We start from the raw sequence: 17,472 nt of genomic DNA on the forward strand, positions 1-17,472 counted from the left end.
TGTATTTACATATATATATACACATATATAGATATATGTATATATATACAGTATATATATATATATATATATATATATATATATATATATATATATATATATATATATATATATATATATATAATTATGTATATAACCTAATCCTCAAGTTTATAAGTATACCTAATAGGTAAGAAATTCTTCTCCAAACAATACTCTAATAAAAAAAGATAATTTACTCACATTTATCTTAAACTCATTAGTTTCACACTAAACAGACTTCCATAAGTCGTTCAAATAAATAAAGATTAACGAAGCGCAAATGACAGATGCTTTTATAATCACGAATAACATCAGGAAAGTCAGCCTCCCCTCCCCCTTCCCTTAAATTAACAATTAAATTTCCATGATATCATGACTGAAAATTAATTTCCCAAAAATGCAGTAGCCTGTGGGATAATCTAAATACAGGTATTAGCTAATTAGTGTTGAATTGCTTTTTTAATTGAGAGAGAGAGAGAGAGAGAGAGAGAGAGAGAGAGAGAAAGAGAGAGGGGGGAAGATTGAGGGAGGAGTGAGAGGGGAGGTAGGAGAATAGAAGGGGTGAGATGGGGGGTAGAAGAATAGGAGAATAGGGGTGAGAGGGGGAGGTAGGAGAAAGGAAGGGGTGAGAGGGGAGGTAGGAGAAAGGAAGGGGTGAGAGGGGGGAGGTAGGAGAAAGGAAGGAGTGAGAGGGGGGAGTTAGGAGAAAGGAAGGGGTGAGAGGGGGGAGGCAGGAGAATGAAGTGGTGAGAGGGGGAGGCAGGAGAATGAAGTGGTGAGAGGGGGAGGTAGAAGAATAGGGGTGATAGGGGGAGGTAGAAGAATAGGGGTGAGAGGGGGAAGTAGAAGAATAGGGGTGAGAGGGAGAGGTAGGAGAATGAAAGGGGTGAGATGGGGGTAGAAGAATAGGGGTGAGATGGGGAGGTAGAAGAATGGCAATGAGAGGGAGAGGTAGGAGAATGGAAGGGGGTGAGATGGGGGTAGAAGAATGGGCGTGAGGGGGTAGGAGAACGGAAGGGGTGAGATGGGGGGTAGAAGAACAGGGGTAAGAGGGGAGGTAGAAGAATAGTGGGGAGGGTGAACTGAACCATTCTGTGTTCCTGAACCCTTGGTGAGCTCTTCCCTGTGATATAAGTTTAAGCCACAATATGCATAATTATATTAATTGTGGATGGTGTGACGTTTCACTGAATTAATAACAGTATCGGTAATGTGTGTGTGTGTATATATATATATATATATATATATATATATATATATATATATATATATATATATATATATATATATAGAAATCATCAACACACAATCACGTGTGGAACAGAAATAAATTTCTGACTCACGTCGGGATCGAACCCAGGTCTCTCAGGTGGAAAGCAAGGGCGTTACCCACTGGGCCATACAAGTCTAAAAGAAGTTGGAACCTGAGAGCAACTGCACCCAAGGACTTACCTGGGCAAGCTAACTGCTTGCATACCAGCGAGTTTTCCCCAAATTCCCGACTCAGCAATGACCCAATAGACAACATTTCATTCGAATTATCCCTTCTGAGTGAATAAGATAGAAATCATCAACACACAATCACGTGTGGAACAGAAATAAATTTCTGACTCACGTCGGGATCGAACCCAGGTCTCTCAGGTGGAAAGCAAGGGCGTTACCCACTGGGCCATACAAGTCTAAAGAAGTTGGAACCTGAGAGCAACTGCACCCAAGGAATTACCTGGGCAAGCTAACTGCTTGCATACCAGCGAGTTTTCCCCAACTTCCCGACTCAGCAATGACCCAATAGACAACATTTCATTCGAATTATCCCTTCTGAGTGAATAAGATAGAAATCATCAACACACAATCACGTGTGGAACAGAAATAAATTTCTGACTCACGTCGGGATCGAACCCAGGTCTCTCAGGTGGAAAGCAAGGGCGTTACCCACTGGGCCATACAAGTCTAAAAGAAGTTGGAACCTGAGAGCAACTGCACCAAGGAATTACCTGGGCAAGCTAACTGCTTGCATACCAGCGAGTTTTCCCAACTTCCCGACTCAGCAATGACCCAATAGACAACATTTCATTCGAATTATCCCTTCTGAGTGAATAAGATAGAAATCATCAACACACAATCACGTGTGGAACAGAAATAAATTTCTGACTCACGTCGGGATCGAACCCAGGTCTCTCAGGTGGAAAGCAAGGGCGTTACCCACTGGGCCATACAAGTCTAAAAGAAGTTGGAACCTGAGAGCAACTGCACCCAAGGAATTACCTGGGCAAGCTAACTGCTTGCATACCAGCGAGTTTTCCCAACTTCCCGACTCAGCAATGACCCAATAGACAACATTTCATTCGAATTATCCCTTCTGAGTGAATAAGATAGAAATCATCAACACACAATCACGTGTGGAACAGAAATAAATTTCTGACTCACGTCGGGATCGAACCCAGGTCTCTCAGGTGGAAAGCAAGGGCGTTACCCACTGGGCCATACAAGTCTAAAAGAAGTTGGAACCTGAGAGCAACTGCACCCAAGGAATTACCTGGGCAAGCTAACTGCTTGCATACCAGCGAGTTTTCCCCAACTTCCCGACTCAGCAATGACCCAATAGACAACATTTCATTCGAATTATCCCTTCTGAGTGAATAAGATAGAAATCATCAACACACAATCACGTGTGGAACAGAAATAAATTTCTGACTCACGTCGGGATCGAACCCAGGTCTCTCAGGTGGAAAGCAAGGGCGTTACCCACTGGGCCATACAAGTCTAAAAGAAGTTGGAACCTGAGAGCAACTGCACCCAAGGAATTACCTGGGCAAGCTAACTGCTTGCATACCAGCGAGTTTTCCCCAACTTCCCGACTCAGCAATGACCCAATAGACAACATTTCATTCGAATTATCCCTTCTGAGTGAATAAGATAGAAATCATCAACACACAATCACGTGTGGAACAGAAATAAATTTCTGACTCACGTCGGGATCGAACCCAGGTCTCTCAGGTGGAAAGCAAGGGCGTTACCCACTGGGCCATACAAGTCTAAAAGAAGTTGGAACCTGAGAGCAACTGCACCCAAGGAATTACCTGGGCAAGCTAACTGCTTGCATACCAGCGAGTTTTCCCCAACTTCCCGACTCAGCAATGACCCAATAGACAACATTTCATTCGAATTATCCCTTCTGAGTGAATAAGATAGAAATCATCAACACACAATCACGTGTGGAACAGAAATAAATTTCTGACTCACGTCGGGATCGAACCCAGGTCTCTCAGGTGGAAAGCAAGGGCGTTACCCACTGGGCCATACAAGTCTAAAAGAAGTTGGAACCTGAGAGCAACTGCACCCAAGGAATTACCTGGGCAAGCTAACTGCTTGCATACCAGCGAGTTTTCCCCAACTTCCCGACTCAGCAATGACCCAATAGACAACATTTCATTCGAATTATCCCTTCTGAGTGAATAAGATAGAAATCATCAACACACAATCACGTGTGGAACAGAAATAAATTTCTGACTCACGTCGGGATCGAACCCAGGTCTCTCAGGTGGAAAGCAAGGGCGTTACCCACTGGGCCATACAAGTCTAAAAGAAGTTGGAACCTGAGAGCAACTGCACCCAAGGAATTACCTGGGCAAGCTAACTGCTTGCATACCAGCGAGTTTTCCCCAACTTCCCGACTCAGCAATGACCCAATAGACAACATTTCATTCGAATTATCCCTTCTGAGTGAATAAGATAGAAATCATCAACACACAATCACGTGTGGAACAGAAATAAATTTCTGACTCACGTCGGGATCGAACCCAGGTCTCTCAGGTGGAAAGCAAGGGCGTTACCCACTGGGCCATACAAGTCTAAAAGAAGTTGGAACCTGAGAGCAACTGCACCCAAGGAATTACCTGGGCAAGCTAACTGCTTGCATACCAGCGAGTTTTCCCCAACTTCCCGACTCAGCAATGACCCAATAGACAACATTTCATTCGAATTATCCCTTCTGAGTGAATAAGATAGAAATCATCAACACACAATCACGTGTGGAACAGAAATAAATTTCTGACTCACGTCGGGATCGAACCCAGGTCTCTCAGGTGGAAAGCAAGGGCGTTACCCACTGGGCCATACAAGTCTAAAAGAAGTTGGAACCTGAGAGCAACTGCACCCAAGGAATTACCTGGGCAAGCTAACTGCTTGCATACCAGCGAGTTTTCCCCAACTTCCCGACTCAGCAATGACCCAATAGACAACATTTCATTCGAATTATCCCTTCTGAGTGAATAAGATAGAAATCATCAACACACAATCACGTGTGGAACAGAAATAAATTTCTGACTCACGTCGGGATCGAACCCAGGTCTCTCAGGTGGAAAGCAAGGGCGTTACCCACTGGGCCATACAAGTCTAAAAGAAGTTGGAACCTGAGAGCAACTGCACCCAAGGAATTACCTGGGCAAGCTAACTGCTTGCATACCAGCGAGTTTTCCCAACTTCCCGACTCAGCAATGACCCAATAGACAACATTTCATTCGAATTATCCCTTCTGAGTGAATAAGATAGAAATCATCAACACACAATCACGTGTGGAACAGAAATAAATTTCTGACTCACGTCGGGATCGAACCCAGGTCTCTCAGGTGGAAAGCAAGGGCGTTACCCACTGGGCCATACAAGTCTAAAAGAAGTTGGAACCTGAGAGCAACTGCACCCAAGGAATTACCTGGGCAAGCTAACTGCTTGCATACCAGCGAGTTTTCCCCAACTTCCCGACTCAGCAATGACCCAATAGACAACATTTCATTCGAATTATCCCTTCTGAGTGAATAAGATAGAAATCATCAACACACAATCACGTGTGGAACAGAAATAAATTTCTGACTCACGTCGGGATCGAACCCAGGTCTCTCAGGTGGAAAGCAAGGGCGTTACCCACTGGGCCATACAAGTCTAAAAGAAGTTGGAACCTGAGAGCAACTGCACCCAAGGAATTACCTGGGCAAGCTAACTGCTTGCATACCAGCGAGTTTTCCCCAACTTCCTGACTCAGCAATGACCCAATAGACAACATTTCATTCGAATTATCCTTCTGAGTGAATAAGATAGAAATCATCAACACACAATCACGTGTGGAACAGAAATAAATTTCTGACTCACGTCGGGATCGAACCCAGGTCTCTCAGGTGGAAAGCAAGGGCGTTACCCACTGGGCCATACAAGTCTAAAAGAAGTTGGAACCTGAGAGCAACTGCACCCAAGGAATTACCTGGGCAAGCTAACTGCTTGCATACCAGCGAGTTTTCCCCAACTTCCCGACTCAGCAATGACCCAATAGACAACATTTCATTCGAATTATCCCTTCTGAGTGAATAAGATAGAAATCATCAACACACAATCACGTGTGGAACAGAAATAAATTTCTGACTCACGTCGGGATCGAACCCAGGTCTCTCAGGTAATTCCTTGGGTGCAGTTGCTCTCAGGTTCCAACTTCTTTTAGACTTGTATGGCCCAGTGGGTAACGCCCTTGCTTTCCACCTGAGAGACCTGGGTTCGATCCCGACGTGAGTCAGAAATTTATATATATATATATATATATATATATATATACAGTATATAAGAAAATGGTAAAAAAACCGTTCAATTGAAAACTAAACTACAGATCCTATCAAATATCAGTTCCCTTAAACGACGTTAAAAAATGAACTTAGTTCTGAGAATAGGCGGGAATAGAAAAGATAATGAAATATTCAAACAACGGAAAAATGGAAAGAGAGAGAGAGTTCAAAAGGTAAAGAACTGTCCGTTGAGTAGATGAAGTGAATGTAATGGGACCGAAAGTCCTCTCTCTCTCTCTCTCTCTCTCTCTCTCTCTCTCTCTCTCTCTCTCTCTCTCTCTCTCTCTCTCTCTGTCCGTCTTTAAACGCCATGCCCCTTCTCTGTTATGTCTTAATGAGTTTTGGATTTTATGGCTTTCAATAATCAATTAATTTTCTTTGATGCTTTCTCTCCAAGCCTTTCAGTCATTACGAATATCCATAAACTCTCTCTCTCTCTCTCTCTCTCTCTCTCTCTCTCTCTCTCTCTCTCTCTCTCTCAGGATTTGCTCTTTGAGGTTAGTAAAACTTAAAAAAAAAAAAACTGGACTTTTAACTCGCTCAGATTTCAAGGTGATCTCAGATAGATTTCCCAAGTGATGTTTGACAAAAGGTTTCCTACATAAAAAAAAACTGACGAAAAAGAACGGAACTTTTTTTTACTTTCCTTCTTTGGCACCGGCTTCAATGGGGAGTTTTTTTTTCCTTTGGTCTTCCGTATTAAGTCACGAGATTTTCAATGTTTATATAGTTTTTTTAACATAAAAGGCGTTTCCTGTAACAAGGGTTGGCTACAAATTAAAGAATGGGTAGTGGTTACTGCCGCATTCACATTGAAAATGCTGAACTGGGGAATATTTCTCTAAGCAGTAATCATCAACAACTGTTGCGTATTCATTCACCGAAATAGGAGGCTCACCAACAGTGCGTTGAACCCCCCTACACACAGTGTCGTTTCTCTCTTCTTCACTACCTCTTTCATTCCATCTATCCATCTCATACCATGTTTTCCCCTCCTACCTGGTAACACTTTCGAGTTTATATTATTTTCACCAGCCTGTCATCTCCCAATCTTTCCACATGACTAAACCATCTCAAAACTCACTTTCTTTCCTCTCTTGCAAAATCTTTTAAGATATTTCACTAATTAATCTCCGCTTATCTTCAGTATCCTAAGCCAGTACCTAGTTGTCTTAAACATCAGTCATTCCACAATCCATTTACAACCCATCTTAAACAACAATCTAGCACATACTTCTATTATCTTTTCTCTGACTTCTCATATAACTCCATCCATAAAAGGTATTAAGAAGCCTTAAAGAGTATAAAACATCATTGTCTCTTCTCCAACTTAACATCAAACCAGTCACTCACCTTCCGTCATAAAATCTTTTTTACCGCCCTCACCAATTTACCTTCTTTAACTCTTCGTCATTTTATATCTTTTTTTTATTTTTTAGAAATAGAGTCAAATTGACAAAAGTGCAAGAGAAAACTCTTTGTTGGGATTTGATAGGTTACTGAGAAGCTGAGATTCTTCATTATTTTTTTTTTTAACTTACCTTTACATAGGTATCTAAAAATTATTCCAAATATTCCAGAATGCTGAAATTTGAAAAGATTTTCATTAAACTCTCTCTCTCTCTCTCTCTCTCTCTCTCTCTCTCTCTCTCTCTCTCTCTCTCTCTCTCTCTCTTTACGTACCGAGTCGTACTGCGAATCCGTGCTTTCATGGCGTTTGTGAATTTTTACCTCAGAGAAGATTAAAGTTGGGCAGACGCAAAGATAAAAAAAAAAAATTAAAAATCTAGGCGAATTCATGATGCAAAAAAGTAAGTTCCAGGTAGGAATGAGAAGCTGAATATGCAATTCAGGTCGAAACGTCAGAAGGTCATTCCAAGTTATAACAAGCAAAAAATGCGTCGAAGTTTCTTCGGCGCAATCGAGTTTTCTGCACATCTTATAATCAAGGCCACCGAAAGTAGGTCTATCTTTCGGTGGTCTCGGTATAATGCTTTGTGAGCCGCGGCCTATGAGACTTTAACCACGGCCCGGTGGTGGCTTGTCCTATATCGTTGCCACATGCACGATTATGGCTAACTTTAACCTTAAATAAAATAAGAACTATTGAGGCTAGAGGGCTGCAATTTGGTATGTTGGATGATTGGAGGGTGGATGATCACATGACAATTTGCAGCCCTTTAGCCTCAGTAGTTTTTAAGATCGAGGGCGGACGGACAGACAAAGCCGGCACAATAGTTTTCTTTTACAGAAAACTGAAAATGCCGAATTTAAGTAAAAATTATGTGTATATTTGTATGTATATACGTAAAGGAGAGAGAGAGAGAGGTTGGTAACCATCTGTGAGTTTCGTATCCTTGTGCCAGTATTTCAATTTAAGCTTAGAATTTTCATTCGTTGAAATTCAAATTACTTGAAATCCTTCAAAAAGATATAGGAAATGCATTCTAAACAGATAAGTTTGTTGTCACAAGAGGTAATAACTAAAATGTCGTCATTATTTTATGTTTTTTCTGTTCGTTTTGATAAAATATTACAATTTAAATGACTGTATTCGACCCAAGACTTAAAACGTACTCATGTATACGACCGTTCATGTTCCTTAGATATTATTTTTCACACATACTTTTATATTAAAATTTGAATTAATATGTCAGGAACTGTTGGGTGACAAGCCGTTAAGACACCAGCGAAATATATTTAAATTTTATCAGTTTAAACGGATAGTTTTCTTTTCTTGCATATAATAGATTGAACGCTAAATAAGTAATTTAAACTCTTGCGTATATCCGAACTATTTATCTGATCTATTCATTTACCAGAAGCTTCAAGCGTTTTCCAAAGATGGATAAAGCAAGAAGCAAAGGAAAGAAATGAAAAACAAAGATAATTATAAAAAAAAATTCGGAAAAATAAAAGCACAGCGTCTATTCAGTCCTTATAAGTGCTTTCGGTGATGACAAGTTATGGAGAAGTGATGTTACATGGAATTTGAACATGTTGTGTTCGGTATTCCTTTATTTCTTCATACCAGTCCAACGATTTCTCTCTCTCTCTCTCTCTCTCTCTCTCTCTCTCTCTCTCTCTCTCTCTCTCTCTCTCTCTCTCTCTCTCTCTCTGATTTTAATCTAGATTATTTCATGAAGATTTCTAATTCAAAAATTCTCTCATAATATCCTTAGTATCTACGTTCAAACATGTCAACAGAGGAACAAGTATTAACCTCTCTCTCTCTCTCTCTCTCTCTCTCTCTCTCTCTCTCTCTCTCTCTCTCTCTCTCTCTCTCTCTCTCTCTCTCTCTCTCTCTCTCTCTCTCATTTTAATCTAGATTATTTCATGAAGATTTCTAATTCAGATATTTTCTCATAATATCCTTAGTATCTACGTTCAAACATGTCAGCAGAGGAGCAAGTATCAATCTCTCTCTCTCTCTCTCTCTCTCTCTCTCTCTCTCTCAATCCAGAATATATCATAAATGTTCCTAACGAAAAGAACTTCCTTAGTGACAGCTATCAAACGTATCAGTAGTGGAACGAGAAAAATTCTCTCTCTCTCTCTCTCTCTCTCTCTCTCTCTCTCTCTCTCTCTCTCTCTCTCTCTCTCTCTCTCATTTTAACCCAGAATATCTCACAAATGTTCCTAACGAACGGACCTTCCTTGGTAACAACTTTCAAAAACGTATTCAAGAGACATAGCAAGAAAAGTATCGAATTCCACGAAAGGAAAATAAATGAAAATATAAAAAAAAAAAAAATAAATCGAAAAGAGAGAAACAGAATATTGAAAGAAATCCGACACAAATTCACTCCCAAACAGGTTTCGACCTATTTCTGGAAATCATATTTTCAAGTATTTCATCTGATGGTTCCTTGTGTGAATAAAGGGTCTGGTTTATATTTATGTTGGCGAAATAACATTTTTTTTTAATGAATGTGAATGGAGGAATTGAATGCAGTGAGCATTCAGGGCTTGTAAAGGGTTGCTGTGGGTGTATACATATTAACTAGGAGGGTGATGCAAAAATTATATTTACACATAATACTTACAGTCATTCATAATACATACATACATACATACACACTTGTATGTGTGTATATAAATATATATATATATATATATATATATATATATATATATATATATATATATATATATATATATATATATATATATATATATATTTACTGTGTATATATACATACATACATACATTTATGAATATATAAATATATATACACATACATATATATAATACATATATGTTCAATATATATATATATGTGTGTGCATGTATGTGGGTATGTATGTATGTATATAAACTATGATTACAGAGGAAGAGAGAGAGAAAGATACGAAATATAGACAGATGTCATAATTTCATTTAATATCTGAATGGTATTCAGATAATCTCAGAAACAGAACAGGTTCAAAAAGCCGTTCTTGAATCAGCCATTCACACAAAATAAAATACCACTGCAGTTGCATTAGAAAATATATCTCTTTAGATATCTCTCTTTCTCTGAAAGCATATGTGCTTGTACGATGTTTTAGGCAAACATTGAGAGAGAGAGAGAGAGAGAGAGAGAGAGAGAGAGAGAGAGAGAGAGAGAGAGAGAGAGAGAGAGAGAGAGAGAGAGAGAGAGACATGGAAGACGTGGTGTTTCCTTCGAAATCTCTAGTGCAGATAATCTTTGTTGGGGTCACCTTTAAATATGTAATTATGTGAAGGCTGGAGACCCCTGACCCCTTAGACATTATCGATTAACGGCTATAAAAAAAAGAAGGAAAAAAAATAGGCCTAGGCTTCGAAAGAACATCCCCTCCCCTCCCCCAGCCAATATTAATAATCAGGACGACGCGATGTCCCAGATCATAAATTTGGTAGATTAGCCCTCCTCTCCCTCTCTCCATCTCCACCCCCCCCCCCCCTCAACCTCCCCTTCTACAGCCTCTTCTTCTCTATCTCCTGTTCCAAGAGAAGCAGTGGCCTGAGAGTTTAATGGCTCCCTTTTTTTCCTTCCACCAGTTCTTCTTCTTTTTCTTCTAATTCCTCGTTCTTTCAGGAGAATAAGGTGTGTCTGTCTTATGACTATATTAGGTTATTCATATTTAGAACTGTTAATAATTCATTGGGGATTCATAACCTTGTAGTGGATTGAATTATTATCACGTTGTATACAAATGCCTTCTTTACTCCTCTTCCTTCTTCTTCTTCTTCTTCTTCTTCTTCTTCTTCTTCTTCTTCTTCTTCTTCTTCTTCTTCTTCTTCTTCTTCTATTTTTGTGATATTGATATACCAGCGTGGAAGTATTAAATCCTGTTATTTCTTCTTAATTTTATAAATCAATAAATGGCATATTTTGCATACAACTATAGGTGCTCTGGATAGATCAGAAGTCATATAGAACTTTCGGTGGGAAAATTCTATAGTATTCAAAACATTTACAGAGATCTGAACATATTTGAAATCTCTCTCTCTCTCTCTCTCTCTCTCTCTCTCTCTCTCTCTCTCTCTCTCTCAAATCCTCATTGGGCGGGTGGGTACTGTTCTCAGCTAGCACTCTGCTGGCCCAGCGTTCGAATCTCCGACCGGCCAATGAAGAATTAGAGGACTTTATTTCTGGTGATAGAAATTCATATCTCGCTATAATGTGGTTCGGATTCCACAATAAGCTGTAGGTCCCGTTGCTAGGTAACCAATTGGTTCTTAGCCACGTAAAATAAATCTAATCCTTCGGGCCAGCCCTAGGAGAGCTGTTAATCAGCTCAATGGTCTGGTTAAACTAAGGTAAACTTATTTACTTCTCTCAGAACTGTCGGTGGGAAAATATTGTTGTAATCAGAACATTTACATTGATTTGGACTTATTTAGAATCTCTCTCTCTCTCTCTCTCTCTCTCTCTCTCTCTCTCTCTCTCTCATTGGAATTTTTCCCCGCGTTTGCAATTCAGAATCCGTGAACAGCCAACTTCCACGATAAATTAAAGGCGGAATAATGAAACGCAGCAAAGGCAAGGAAAGAAAAATAAACAAAAAAAAAAAAAAAAAGAGAGAAAACGATTTTGGAAGAAGGAGAGCAGCATGAATTCAATCCTAGACAGGCCTCGAGTCATTTCTGGAAATCATATTTTTAAAGAAGAATTTTATGTGACGGTTCATTTCTCGAATAAAGGAAATGGGAAGGCGTTTGTTTTTTTGCAAAGCAATATTTAGAAGTTATTTGTGCAGTGATCGTTTGGATTATATGAAAGCTTCTACAGGTATTTCTTGAAATACAGGATTATAGAGAGGGATTTATACAGGTACGTCTTAAAATACTGGATAATAGAGGGATTTATACAGGTATGTCTTAAAATACTGGATGATAGAGGGATTTATACAGGTATGTCTCAAAATACCGGACAATAGAGGGATTTATGCAGGTATGTCTTAAAATACCGGATTATAGAGAGGGATTTATACAGGTATGTCTTAAAACACCGAATAATAGAGGGAATTATACAGGTGTCTTAAAATATCGGATTATAATGAGGGGTTTATACAGGTAGTCTTAAAATACAGGATTATAGAAAGGGATTTATACAGGTACGTCTTAAAATACTGGATAATAGAGGGATTTATACAGGTAAGTCTTAAAATACTGGATAATAGAGGGATTTATACAGGCGTGTCTTAAAATACTGGATAATAGAGGGATTTATACAGGTATGTCTTAAAATACCAGATAATAGAGGAATTTATTCAGGTATGTCTTAAAATACCGGACAGTAGAGGGATTTATTCAGGTATGTCTTAAAATACCGGATTATAGAGAGGGATTTATACAAGTATGTCTTAAAATACCGGATAATAGAGAGATTTATACAAGTATGTCTTAAAGTACTGGATAATAGAGGGATTTATACAGGTATGTCTTAAAATAGCGAATTGTAGAGAGGGTTTTATACAAGTATGTCTTAAAACACCGGATAATAGAGGGAATTATACAGATGTCTTAAAATATCGGATTATAATGACGGATTTATACAGGTATGTCTTAAAATACCAGATTATAGAGAGGGATTTATACAGGTATGTTTTGAAATACCGGATAATGGAGGGATTATACAGGTATGTCTTAAAATACCAGATAATGGAGGGATTTATACAGGTATGTCTTAAAATACCGGATAATAGAGGGATTTATACAGGTATGTCTTAAAATACAGGATGAAAGAGGGATTTATACAGGTATGTCTTAAAATACCAGATAATGGAGGGATTTATACAGGTATGTCTTAAAATACCAGATAATGGAGGGATTTATACAGGTATGTCTTAAAATACCAGGTAATGGAGGGATTTATACAGGTATGTCTTAAAATACCAGATAATGGAGGGATTTATACAGGTATGTCTTAAAATACTGGATAATAGCGGGATTTATACAGGTATGTCTTAAAATACCGGATAACAGAGGGATTCATACCGGTATGTCTTATAACACCTGACTATGCAGAGATATGATTTCTTTGGAGGAGAGACAGACAGACAGACAAACAGACAGAGAACAAGATTGACACTAATTTCTCAACCTTATGATAATGATTCACTGATTCATTTCAGGTAAAGGGCAAATATTCCATTTAGCTATCAAATCTCACTTCATTGCCTAGGAATATACTTTATTTAAGTGAAGACAATATATGTAATGTACAAAACTGATACAACCCTTTCACTCAAAATACACATATACACACACATACACTCACGCTCATACATAACACACACACACACACACAGGTACAAAGGCCAAAAACAGTTGTGCAAACTTTTCACTCCAGTAGGCGTTAATTTCATTTTACGTTATGAACGATATATTAAGTAATAATGTACAAGTCCGACGCATCCGCTATCACACAAAATACACACACACATACACACACAGGTGCACATCCAAAATTAATTGTGTAAACTTTTGGCTCTTGCATGCGCTAATTTCGCTTTCCCTTATATAACATCATTTTGGATTTACAAGAGATTCATTTCATTATGAACGAGAAAAAATTTTTGACTGCACAATTACACGACTACAGTCAGTAATTTTAACATTTTCCCTCTATCTCTCTATTTCCCAAGCTTCTTGTGTTATTCTCCGACGGAGAAAAAAGCATAAAAAATAATGAAAAAAAAGCAAAAAAGATACAAAAACATGAATTTAAAATCTGAAATATGAGGGAGAAAAATGAGTCTGCAATTCAGGGCAGAATGTCAGGTTCTGAGACATTTACTCACTCTAATGAAAAAGGCCGGGGTGCAAATGATTTATTTCGTTCAAGAGAGAGAGAGAGAGAGAGAGAGAGAGAGAGAGAGAGAGAGAGAGAGAGAGAGAGAATAATGAATGGCATAAGAGGACCTTGTCTATTCTGATTGTGCATGGCACATAGTCTAATTTACTGGCAAGAATTTCGTCATTTCTTGTCCAGTTTAATTTTTAAAATTGTTGTTTGCATTTCGTCTGGTATGAAATTATAAAAAAATATGAATAAAAAATTGAAACGCAAAACATAAAAGAGACAGCGGAATAAAGAGATTATTTTCTGACCCTCTTCCTAATGAAATGGGATTTTCAAAACAGGTAGACTTTCTGACCTTGCAATATTTACAAAAGCGGGAACATAATACGGTTTCCTGGGGACGAGAGTTTACAGGAGCTTGGGAGGAGACTAACAGAAATAGTAAGTGAGGGGAGATTGAGGTGATAGAAAAGCTGACTGAGAGAGAGAGAGAGAGAGAGAGAGAGAGAGAGAGAGAGAGAGAAATTACACATTATAATATTGAACCAGATCTAAATGTAAGAGGACAGAAAAGGATACCCACCTTGCCTCATCCCCAATTAGTTAATGTAACAAGTAACACAACCACAGACCCTCGTTATTTGACAGCAGTCAATAGACGGCCCCCTCAAACCCCCACCCCCACCCCTCCTCAGACGGCCGAGTAATCCCGCCGCGCTGAAAGGAACATTCGAAATCACTGCGGGTCAAAGTTAGGCGGCGTCTTTGATCCTCGACGTCCACTTGGAGGAGGGACAGGTGAGGTGGGGGGAGGGAGATGGGAGGAGAAGAGACAGGTGAAAGGGCCCCCTTCCAGTCCTTATCAGCCATCTCCACAAAAGAGCGGAGGGACGCTGAATGACGATACACAGAATATATATAACTGCATAGCCAACCGGAATACACAGGTACGCGCAGTTATTCATCAGGAAATGAGAGAAGAAAGGTTTACGTTTCATGTATGATTACCGGGAGGGGGGGGGGTAGTCTTTGTATGCGGTTGTAACAGTGTTTCCACTTGGCTTGAAAGTGTTTCACTCTCAAACGATGAATACACTGAAGATAAGACTGGCATACCTAATCCACTTCGTCATTGCAAGAAATAATGACACCGACTGCTCATAACAAGGACACAAACTGAATCATCCTTCTTTTCAAGTTTTTTTTATTAAAGTAATAGCATTATCATACTATAAATATATGAATGGTATGCAAGTAGTTCAATAGTTCGGTCATTTTTTTTCTGACTAACAGTTCCATTACATGTATAAAATAGAGTTCAAGGAATACTTGTTAATGAAAGGCTTTCGCTTATGTACCTGAAGAAAAGACATATGATATTACGTTGTTGATACCTGAATTTTTTGTTTTATATATTCTTCGATAAGCCACTAATATCAAAAGCAATTGTAATCAGATTTGCTTTCAGAGAGAGTTTCTGCTATAGAAAGTGTGGAAATACTTATTATTCCTCGAATACCTCATATTGAAGAACCTTTCGGAAGAGTCTTATGGAAATTATTTTGACTTAGTTGTCTTGTGAAATTACTTTGTTAATAATAATAATAATAATAATAATAATAATAATAATAATAATAATAATAATAATAATAATAATAATAATAATAATAAATTTCTTTCACTTTTCTTTTGAAGATGGAAAGAGAAACCCACAAGATTCCTGTGTATAACTTGTTTACTTGAAAATATTTACATATTACTTTAATCTCGAGTACTTTCAGGAATCTTGTGGGTTTTCTTTCAAAAATAATAATAATAATAATAATAATAATAATAATAATTATTATTATTATTATTATTATTATTATTATTATTATTATTATTATTATTATTATTATCATCCTACCTCAGGCTGCTTACTTCTTATCATGTGATCCTCTCCTTCCCTTCCTACTATAACCTCCCCACAAATCCCCCACCAATCCCCCTCCTCTCTCCCCCATTCTCCAACGAGGCTTTGATGCTTTAATCTTCCCCGAGGTTGCTCATCGTTTTTAGGGCTTTTTAGCCTTAATCAGCTTTGATTAATAATTCATACGGACTAAACATGGTCTCCCCATCACTCCCCACCCCTCCCCACAAGTCTCCACCATCCCCACCAAGGACCCGTTTCTCCCTCAAAGGTTGGAGAGAAAAATTCACATACTGATTCTTTTTGCTTTGATACGCGGCACCGTCTCCTCCTCCCCCTCCCCCTCCTCCTCCTCCTCCTCCTCCTCCTCCTCCTCTGTTCTTGTTTACTTATGTCGTTTGTCTCCGCCTCCGTGATTCTTTAAAGTCTCCACAACGTAACGTTGGTTAACGATGTCTGTGCAAAGTATGATGAAAAGAATCTTTTTTTTTTTTTTATTTATTTATTTTTTATTTTATTTGCTCTCTTCGCGTTTTCTCATTCTGCGATATCGTGAATTGTTTTATTATTCATGAAATTTGATGTACATTAATTATTAATTCCTTATCACGAACGATTTTTTTTTTATTTCTAGTTTATTGATTCTTCGTTCAAGATCGGATAAACTTTTTTGGGGGGAACTCAGACATTTTTGTGGGCTTGACTTTCAAAAAAATAAAAGGTATTGTAACATTTGTTAGGTACAAGTTCATGCGTTTGCTTTAACGTTCTTGTACAAAGAATTAAATTTTCTCGTATGAAGAATTTTCTATTCTTTTTGATTATTTCAAAAATTAAATTTTCTCGTATAAAAAAAATTTTCTATTCTTTTTAGTTGTTTCCCCTCTTTTGTTTTTGCGTTAACGCTTCGCTTATTTTTAAAAATTGCCTCATAAGACATTTCTTCCTAATTGTCGTAAGGTATAACAATTGGCATTAAAGATTTTTCACTTGATGGTCTAAAGAGCCTCTAAATCAGGTCGTAGTTAACCTTTTAGAATTTCAGCCTGATAATAGATCGTATTAGGAATCTGTATACAGATATATAAACATGCATATATATATATATATATATATATATATATATATATATATATATATATATATATATATACACATTTCAACCTGATAATAGATCGTATTAGGAATATAGTACATATATATATATATATATATATATATATATATATATATATATATATATATATATATATATATATATATATATATATATATATATTATTGTGTGTGTGTGTGTCAAACCATCTGGTCACCAATAACTAATCTGATGATCACCTAAAATTTTTAATACAGAGAAAATATTGCTACTCTCTTTGGCTCCGTTAAAATTATGGAAAGTGAAATAGCTTGATTTGTTTTATTGCAGTTCTATACATTGGTAAAGGAAGGTTAAAGTAAAAAGGTTTCTGCTGTAGATTATTTTCTCTAAATCCCATGATGAGCTTTGTCAAATCGTAAGTAATGTCTTAGGACAAAAATATTATCCATACATTAAAGTACCACTTTTCGCAATAAAGAAAATTTTCCTACATCCTTTGAATTGTTTTAATAAAAACATTAACGACGGATGTTTTTATAATTGTAAATGAGACCAGAG

The 17,472-nt window shown here is 37.8% G+C and overlaps 1 protein-coding gene across 1 annotated transcript in view; it reads right to left on the reverse strand.

Moving 5' to 3' along the window:
- Window positions 1-720: 720 nt before the first annotated feature.
- LOC136826334 (probable serine/threonine-protein kinase irlD) overlaps window positions 721-17,472 on the reverse strand; it is a 57,500-nt gene continuing 40,748 nt past the window's right edge. Inside the window, exons 2-3 of the mRNA XM_067083587.1 lie at window positions 10,822-10,901; window positions 721-1,144 (exon numbers count right to left, since the gene is read on the reverse strand). Of these exons, the coding sequence (XP_066939688.1) occupies window positions 721-1,144; window positions 10,822-10,901 (504 nt within the window). The remainder of the gene's footprint in view (window positions 1,145-10,821; window positions 10,902-17,472) is intronic.

This window comes from Macrobrachium rosenbergii, chromosome 40 (assembly GCF_040412425.1).
Source record: "Macrobrachium rosenbergii isolate ZJJX-2024 chromosome 40, ASM4041242v1, whole genome shotgun sequence".
Lineage (NCBI taxonomy): Eukaryota > Metazoa > Arthropoda > Malacostraca > Decapoda > Palaemonidae > Macrobrachium > Macrobrachium rosenbergii.